The sequence below is a fragment of the Bicyclus anynana genome, chromosome 26, assembly GCF_947172395.1.
Source record: "Bicyclus anynana chromosome 26, ilBicAnyn1.1, whole genome shotgun sequence".
NCBI classification, from domain to species: domain Eukaryota; kingdom Metazoa; phylum Arthropoda; class Insecta; order Lepidoptera; family Nymphalidae; genus Bicyclus; species Bicyclus anynana.
In genome coordinates this window covers 8573116-8582372 of record NC_069108.1, presented here as the reverse complement: position 1 = coordinate 8582372, position 9257 = coordinate 8573116, and the positions used below count along the sequence as shown (strand labels likewise).

At 38.9% G+C, this 9257-nt stretch overlaps 2 protein-coding genes across 10 annotated transcripts in view; both read right to left on the bottom strand.

Moving 5' to 3' along the window:
• Positions 1–473: 473 nt before the first annotated feature.
• LOC112052834 (zinc finger protein 84-like) overlaps positions 474–9257 on the bottom strand; it is a 387100-nt gene continuing 378316 nt past the window's right edge. For all 9 annotated transcript variants that reach the window (XM_052889899.1, XM_052889900.1, XM_052889901.1 and 6 more), the window contains 2 exons: positions 3345–3406; positions 474–2314 (listed from right to left, as the gene is read on the bottom strand). In XM_052889899.1, coding sequence (XP_052745859.1) covers positions 1440–2314; positions 3345–3406 — 937 coding nt within the window. In that variant the 3' untranslated portion in view covers positions 474–1439. The remainder of the gene's footprint in view (positions 2315–3344; positions 3407–9257) is intronic.
• LOC112053692 (uncharacterized) lies at positions 4336–7526 on the bottom strand. Its single transcript, XM_052889937.1, has 3 exons — positions 6454–7526; positions 5423–5597; positions 4336–4835 (listed from the first exon to the last, which is right to left on the bottom strand). Exons 1-3 carry the CDS (start codon positions 6558–6560, stop codon positions 4503–4505), a joined length of 615 nt encoding a protein of 204 aa, XP_052745897.1. The 5' UTR covers positions 6561–7526; the 3' UTR covers positions 4336–4502.

Here is a 9257-nt window from a genome sequence, read left to right as displayed (position 1 = left end):
TTGCCTGGAATGAGCTCGGTGAGAGCGAGAACATATATACGGAGTTGGAAGTATGCCGTCTCTGTCGATTCACCTGTTGCTATGTATAGATAAGGACAATCGTAGTCTATCTCATTCATCTCATTTAGAATGATGAGTTCCTCAATGATAAAGATGCTTGGAGGCCATTGGATCAGCTTCCACCTTCACACAGGAAGTAAATCTATACGAAATTGTAATGTTGTCATCAATTGTAAATTATAATTATTTTTTTAAAACAGCAACTGTTGAGTTTCTTGCCGGTATCTTCTCAGCAGAACCTGCCTTCTGAACCGGTGGTAGAATCTTTACAAATAGTCAACTTGTGACGTGGTGAGTCCAACTACCCCTTTTTGAGCTCAGTTGAGCCCGCCTTCGCGTCCGGTCCGACCGTCGCGTCGGGCTGTGACTGGGTTTGTTTTTTTCCCTATGAGGAATTCGAATTAAACACGGTAGCCAAAACACTGTTCGATATATTATTACTTTACAATTATACACGACACTTGATGACGGACGCTCACACTAATACAGATTTGATACTATCCTACCTAATCGCGGTAACGCGGTTACACGACGCAGATCCTCCCCTTTGCCGTAGGTCGAAAAGGATCTTCGCTCACGTCGTGGACATTCGCCCCTAGGATACAAGAAAACACTGGGCCCGAAGGGTGACCGACCCGCTGACCGTGACTGTCTTATACCCAGGGTCGAAATGTCTCTCTTCTGCATCTGCTTTCAGTTTATATACGGGTCGGTGACTCATGCGTTCGACGTAGTCTGCGCCGCCGGCTGATTTTCTAGAACGTTCCAGGAATGCCGGAGTGGTGGAGTTCTTGCTTGTGCTGCTCGGGTTCCGTACTCAATGTTACTCGTTGACGCCTGGGCAGTCTGTGCCGATATCTGGTTCTTTAGGAACGGTCTATGGTAGTGGTGGAGCCCTTGCTCGAGCGGTCTGGCTTCTGTATCCCCGTTTCTCGTCGAGTTGGGTCGTCAGTCCGACGTAGTCTGCGCCGACAGCTGACCTTTGATAACGTTGTAGGTATGAGGGAGTGGTGGAGTCCTTGCCCGAGCTGTTAGGTTCCGTACACTCCGTTACAAACTGATGTATCAAAAGTGCTTGTAAACTGAGCCTATTTAAAATAAATGAATTTTAAATTTTGAATAAGTCCAATATCAATGCTGTTTAAGATGTTTATAAGGCTAAAATACTAATATAATAGGTGTCGAAATAAAGATATTACGCTAGCAAAAATCTGACTTTTATTTTCATTCCGAATATGGACAGGAACAAGATATTCAAAGTAGTTTGTCAGGATGTTGGGCAAATCAGCTGGCAGTGCAAATTGGTAGCTGCATACGTATCTCACTATAGCTTTTACCAGTATGAGTTCTCTTGTAGCTGACTGAACTATTTCTTACCATTAGTCTTGTGGTTTTGCATCAGTGTGGATTCTCATATGGTTCAGCAAATGATTTTTTCGTGTGAATTTATGATCGCATGTCTCACAAGGATAAGGTTTTACACCACTGTGGGTTCTCGTATGCCTTAATAAACTGCCTTTTCGTGCAAATTTATAATCGCACATCTTACAAGAATAAGGCTTCTCACCAGTGTGGGTTCTTTTGTGCTCTATTAAAGTGCTTTTTTGTCGAAATTCTGAATCGCATATATCACAAGAAAAAGGCTTTTCAACAGTGTGGGTTCTTTTATGCACTAATAAATTTCTCTTATCTGCACATGTATAATTGCACATCTCACAAGAATAAGGCCTTTCACCAGTGTGGGTTCTTTTGTGCACCAATAAACCAAATTTTTTTGTAAATTTATGATTGCATATCTCACATGAATACGGCTTTTCACCAGTGTGAATCCTTTTGTGCTGTAACAAGTTAGTTTTATGTGTAAATTTATTATTGCATATCTCACAAGTATAAGGCTTTTCACCAGCGTGGATTGTTCTATGCACTAATAAATTTCTCTTATCTGTACTTGTATAACTACAAATCTCACAAGAGTAAAGCTTTCCATCAATGTGGGTTTTCATATGGCGTAACAAATTAGACTTAACTGCAAATTTATAATCGCACATCTCACAAGAATAAGGTTTTACACCAGTGTGGGTTTTCATATGCCTCAATAAACCACTTTTTCGTGCAAATTTAGTGTCGCACATCTCACATGAATAACGCTTTTCACCAGTATGGGTTCTTTTGTGTTTTGCTTTGTACTTGCATATTTCTGTTGCTTGCACTTTGTTCTCGTTGTTTTCTGCAGGTGTCGTGGACAGTGGAGCGACTGAAACAAAACATTCTTCATATAATGAATAATATGATAATATGAATAATATGACTCAAACCTTTGTTACAGCTCTACTTCTATTATCTGTAAGCCTGAACGTTGTATCCGCGGTTTCCACAAATAATCTGCTAGTATATCAATACTACAATAATATTATTTACAAGTTGGCCCTTGATTACAATCTCATCTGATGGTAAGTGATGATGTAATCTAAGATGGAAGCGGGCTAACTTGTTACTTGTTAGGAGGAGGATGAAAATCCACACCCCTTTCGGTATCTACACGATATCGTACCGCTAAATCGCTTGGCGGTAGGTCTTTGTCGGTAGGGTAACTAGCCACGTCCAAAGCCTCCCAGCTGCCAGACCTGGACCAATTAAGAAAACCTCAATCGGCCAAGCTGGGGATCGAACCCAGGACGTCCGTCTTGTAAATCCACCGCGCACACAACTACGCCATGGAGGCCGTTATTTCATTTCAGTAGGCTAACCACTGAAACTTTAAAAAATTGTTTTTTTTCATTACATATCCTTCGTTATCATTATCCTATATAATTCATCAAACAGGCACTAATTATTTGTATAGATTCTGAAATAACAAAGGAAGAAAGGATGTTGACATCTATATATATAAAAGAAAGTCGTGTTAATTACTCCACTTATAACTCAAAAACGGCTGAACCGATTTAGTTGAAGGCAGGGAGGTAGTTTAGAGCCAGGAGAAGGACTTAGGATACTTTTTAAAAGTCGGGTTTTCCTTACTGACGCTATAACTCCAGAACGCACGAACCGATTTCCACGGTTTTGCATTCGTTGAAAAGGTCTCGGGCTCTGTGAGGTTTATAGCAAAGAAAATTCAGGAAAATTTTAATGTAGGGTAGGGGTAGGGTAAAGGTAGGGTAGGGGTATGGTAGGGGTAGGGAGGGTAGGGGTAGTTGAAAGTTTACATCGAGTTTCACGCGGACGAAGTCGCGGGCGTCCGCTAGTATACAATAATAGATTTTCTGTGCATGTCACTTGTCACTCACCTATAGCCGGAGCGCAGCCTGCAGCCGGGGGAGGCTCATCGCTCAGCCTCTGACTCCCTGTCCTGTGGAACAGCAGCAGAATGTGAGTCTGAGCTGGGACGTAGTGCACAAGCAGTGTGTGTTATGTTAACAGTGTTATGACACTAGTGTTGCTGTATACTGACTTGTTCTGCAGCACGAGTGAGTCACCGCTCACAGCTGCATGAGGCTCGCACACTTGTGATGCATCACATGCAGTGTTACTGCCACCGTCCTGCCAAATACAGAACTCATTTACATGTCTGTATGTCCGCAGCGGAATTGTATGATAGATATGCAGAGGCATTTATCACCTCCGTCAAGCCGTGAACAGTCTTTAGCAGTAAAGAAATTACCGGTTCAATGTATAATATTTAGAGACGCTGGATGCTCACTGCTCGAGACTGTTTTGTTTGGAAGTCCATGCAAGAGGACTATGTCCAGCACTGGACGTCCATCGGCTGTTAAAGATGATGATTATGATGCTAATATACAGGGTGCTCAGAAGTATTTCCCATAACTCTAGGGTTATATTCTATATGGAAAAATTAATTAAAAATGTCCAAGGAACATGTGTTCTAAAATGAATTTTTCGGAGTAAAAATATTTCTTCTGTAAATAGATCTTAAATTGTGCCCTTTATATCGCATCCGTATATTATGATCTAGCGAAACTTATTCATTGATAAATATCATGAAGTAGCTTACCAGTGAAGTGAGGAGAGGCAGTTACAATATCTTGTTGATTTCGACAGTCATAACACTACGATTGTGTATTTTAAAATGCAAAGATACACAGAATTATTTTGTATAGAAACATAAAGTGTATTTTTTAGTTAAAAAAAATAATTTGTTATGCATTTCGGCTCGTATAAGCGGGATTGTTAATACCTTGAAGTTAAGGGAAATAATTCTGAGCAACCTGTATAATGTAGGAAGGCTCGGTAAGATGAGGATACAGATAAAATAAAGTCTTAAAGTTAAATCAATCTTTATTAGTTACCACAAAATACAAATAACAAAATAAGAAATAAGGTTAATGTTAGAGATAAGCAGACTGCAGAACTGAAACATTGCGATAGGAAATCAACAAAATGACTAACATTAAAAGGCATTTGCCAACGCGCATCGGAAATATCGCTTAGTTGGCATGACAATAACGGCAGCTCACCTTGAGATGCATGCTCATATGTTCATTGTATGCATTCTCCTGTACAAAGTCTTGATAACAAACCGTACATCCAAAGGTAATACTTTCACTCTTGCAACTCTCAGCTTTGATCACATATCCTGCAACTGTAGTGGACGAAGTCACTGTTTTTCTATGAATAGCTTCACTCACAGCCTCATCCAGCGGCTCCAATTCTATCTTTATGCTAATGTTAGGGTATTTCTCATTAGACACACAGTCATCTTCATAAACTGAACAGTCTTCCTTCTTGATCACAACTGCTTCCACTGCAGATTTATCGACCTGTAAATGTAATAATAATTACTTTTATTAATGATTGTTTGTTTTCGTTATGCTGCTTTAAGTAATTTTGTTAACAAATTTCATTTTTTCTTGTTTGTCTGTCGTCAATAACAAACTTTAAGGATATATGTCGGAGAAAACAGGTTTGACATCAGAAACTGTCTGCAAAACACAATTATCAAATAAAAGTCTGTCAGGTCTAATAATTCCCACTAAGAATGTAACCAATTAACACCGAGTGGCAGAGAATGACCTTGTGTGGATTCACGCATTTGTGAAGGATGTGTGTAGGGTTAAAGACTGTTAACAAAGACTTCCCTTTTCCACTCAAGTCACTCTCCCTACCTATCCCATAACAACCCAGGATTATTATCCAACAAAAGTGTGGTCGAACGTCTCAACAAGAATGAGCTAGACCGCCCGAGACCTTATATCGCCAGCACTCTATCCCCCACTACTCCCCACCTAGCTTTGTACTATCTCGACTCATGACGACACGAGCCGACCAATCAAATAACTTACTTGCGCCAACATATATGTAAGCAACTTCACAAATATTATGAATAATGGCATTACAATAAACTTACCTGCACAGTTGAAGCATTACAATTAGAGTGAATCTGTCTCACACAAGTCTTTGTGTTAGAAAAGTTGTCATCTGAAAAATGCTGTGAGCAGACCACAGCAGGGTCGGGCAGGTGATGATCCTCTGTGCCAAGGGCTCTGAGCCATGCAGTGCGGAGGATTTCTTCATTAGGTAACCTAAAAATATACATTCATCGTTTGACAACCATCATACTTGCTATTTAACTTAACTACTAAAATATTTTTCTTTCTTTATTCTTTACAAGTTAGCCCTTGACTACAATCTCACCTGATGGTAAGTGATGATGCATTTTTAATATGGAAGGATGAAAGTCTACACCCCTTTCACTTAGCAATAAATCTTTGCCGGTAGGGTGGTAACTAGCCACAGTTGGTGCCTTTCACCAACCAGACCTGTACCAAATAAGAATCCAGGACTACCCTCTTGTAAATCCACTGTGCAAACCACTGCACCACAGAGGCTATCAAAATTTAAAAAAAAAACATATTTCTATGAACACATATCAATACTACTTTACTATAACATACACAGTTCTCTTATGCAGCACAAATACACTATCAACAGCATTTTTTTTTTTTTTTATTCTTTACAAGTTAGCCCTTGACTACAATCTCACCTGATGGTAAGTGATGATGTAGTCTAAGATGGAAGCGGGCTAACTTGTTAGGAGGAGGATGAAAATTTACACCCGTTTCGGTTTCTACACGACATCGTACCGGAACGCTAAATCGCTTGGTGGTACGTCTTTGCCGGTAGGGTGGTAACTAGCCACAGCCGAAGCCTCCCACCAACCAGACCTGGACAAATTAAGAAAATCTCAATCTGCCCAGCCGGGGATCGAACCCAGGACCTCCGTCTTGTAAATCCACCGCGCATACCACTGCGCCACAGAGGCCGTCAAAATAAAAAAGCATTGCCAATAAGAGTTGCAACATTGCCTGCTGGCTCTTTGCCTATGTCGTAAGATTGGTGATTAATTCACAAATTCATCAGTAAGTTAATTCTACTCACCTACGGAAGGTAATTCCTGTTCTCTCAGATGTTGACGCATTGTCTGATGTGTTTTTGCACAAAGGCACGCAGCACCGCATTGTCTGTGTTTGTTTTGTGTCAACCATAGAGATAATCACAAACAATCTGCTGTGTCCTCACTCTAGGCACTCAATTTATAAAGTTACAACTGGTTGTATTGTATCCTTAGCAGCTTTTGTGCGTGACTATCGCGTTCTAGATGTGACGTCCGGACGTATCTCCAGGATTTACAATTTAAGGAGCCTGAAACTGGCGCCAGTGACTATACTACAGCCTTTCTTGATGAATACTGTTTACCAACAAATAAATTAGAAATGAAGGTAGAAAATGCATGGCATTTCATAACTCATTTATTTTAAATTATGTATGATTTGTTTATAAAATGTTAACTAAAATATATTAACCAAAATAAGCTAATTGTTCTTAGCTTATTAGCTTAGAACAATTAGATTCAAATTTATCAGTCAAATTTATTTTCATTAATTCAAGGATGAATTAATTATAATTATTATGAGGTGTGAAATGACTAATGAATTATACCCTCATTTTTAATTTGTTTGTTGGTAAACAGCACTCATCAAGAAAGGCTGCAGTATAAATAGTTGTGGAGTAAATTGTTAGCTTGGTTTAGACCTTGCTGCTGTCAAGAGACTAGACTGCTACAGCTGTCAGTCGGCGCAGCCTGAGACTGTTCATGTATCAACTGGTATTCATGCAACACTCGCATGTCCTTAACTTGTGAAGGTTCCACTCGCTGAACTGCGCAGGTACAATAGCTCTGCTGAGATATGGTTTTGTCATATCGCGTGTTTAGAGCACTAGAAATGTAGCGAGATTAAACAAATCAATATATCCACCAGTAAAACTTTTTACTTTGCTGCGATCACTTGTAACCTTTCAGCTTTCTGTTATTCAGAAATGGTATTTAAGGATCAAGATTAAGTTTGTAATATAAACAGTTAAACACTCAGCAATTTGTAATTAAATTCTTTATTTTTAATATTAAAATTTAAAACCACCGACCGATGCGATGCGAATCAAATCAATGCAAATTTGACATTTATTTAACTTTAACAAACACTGACAAATTGACAATTGACATTGATTAATGACAGTGACATTGTAGACCACAGATGGTTAAACATACCACAGACAAGTGGTTCACAAGCACAACGAGGATCATAGACAGATAATGTAATATCATCCGTTGCATTCTCTCAAGAAGTGAATATTTTATGCATGTACCTAAATCCTGCTAAATTTCAAGTGTAGCACAATAAATGAAAGACTTTCATACAAACTTGTGAAAGCCTCTAGACCTCTTTAATCCGGCCCCATCAAAAATCCATTATTAGCAGATACCTACTAACTAACCTTGCCAAATTTTATCTTTGTACGTTAAACAGTTTTCGAGATTTCGTGAGAATGACCTTTCGCATTTGTATATTAAGAAGACTAGCCGACGACCGAACATTATTTTCCCCGTTTTGGCCACATTTTTGATAGGTGCTTTGCTCCTTAGCCTTCCTCGTTAAACGGGCTTTTCAACACAAATACAATTTTTCAATTCTAACCATTAGTTCGTCAGTAGGTAAGTCAGAAGTACGAAATTGCCTATAACGGGCGAGCAAATGTTGTTTGATGACGTCACGGCGTTAAACGCGAGCTGATCACCGCGCTCACTTTAAAATTAAATTTAATTTATTTAGTTAGATTATTGAATTATTTTTAATTAGATGATAAAAGATAATTAGATTTAATTAGATATCTTATTTAATTAGTTTTAAAATAGGGGATGAAAGTTTGTATGATACTATGTCAATTTTACGGTGATTTGATTGAAATTTGGAATTAAAACAGATTTTACTCTGGATTGGTATGGTATCATGGTACTTTCATAAAATCTATGGTTCTCGCGGGATTTGTGAAAAATTTAATTCCACGCGGACGAAGTCGCGGGCGTCCGCTAGTTAACTATAAACATAAACGCACAGATAACAAAGATATTGGTAATTTTGTTTGAACGCCCATACAAATCTAGCGATCGTTATGTACCTACGACGTCATTAGTTTAGTTTTTTTTTTTCGTTACGTTACGTTTTTCAGGGATCCGTGGCAATGCCTCAAATAAAACCCTATAATTTCTTGCAGCTCCGAAAGTAATGATCGCACATACCCCGTTAGTTTTACTATTAATACATACTCTTAATTTATATACAATTTAAAAAGCTGTCATCATCCCTAAGCAGCATTCTAATATCATTAATGCAATACCAAAATTCATCCTGATCGGTTCGGCAGATTAACCGTGAAAAGGTAACAGACAGAAAGACAGATAGACTACTACTATACTTTCGCATTTATGATATTAACTAGCGGCCGCGAATTCGTCCGCGTGGAATTCAGTTTTTCAAAAATCCCGCGGGAACTATAGATTTTTCAGAGATGAAAAGTAGCCTATGGCATTCTCTAAGAAAGGATTATGATGAATTCTACCCCTAAAGGGATAAAATAAGGGATGAAAGTTTGTATGAAACTTTGTCAATTTTACGGCGATATGGCTGAAATTTGAAATGGAATTAGATTTTACTCTAGATTAACACAAAGGCTACTCTTAATCCCGTAAAATCCATGGTTCCCGAGAGATGTGTGAAAAAACTAAATTCCATGCGGACGAAGTCGCAGGCGTCCGCTTGTGTTAGTATAATTCGCTTTTAGTTTCCTAAGCGGCCCTGAATTCTTGTGTGTGCAAGGGCCCCAGCCTAGTTTACGACAGCGGTGGC

Excerpts from the sequence above, each read along its gene's own strand:
- LOC112053692 (XM_052889937.1), bottom strand. The coding sequence starts at position 6,560 with ATGGTTGACACAAAACAAACACAGACAATGCGGTGCTGCGTGCCTTTG. Across the intron at positions 5,598-6,453 it reads ACAGGAATTACCTTCCGTAG|GTTACCTAATGAAGAAATCC; the intron begins GTGAGTAGAATT and ends GTATATTTTTAG. Across the intron at positions 4,836-5,422 it reads GTAATGCTTCAACTGTGCAG|GTCGATAAATCTGCAGTGGA; the intron begins GTAAGTTTATTG and ends TTACATTTACAG.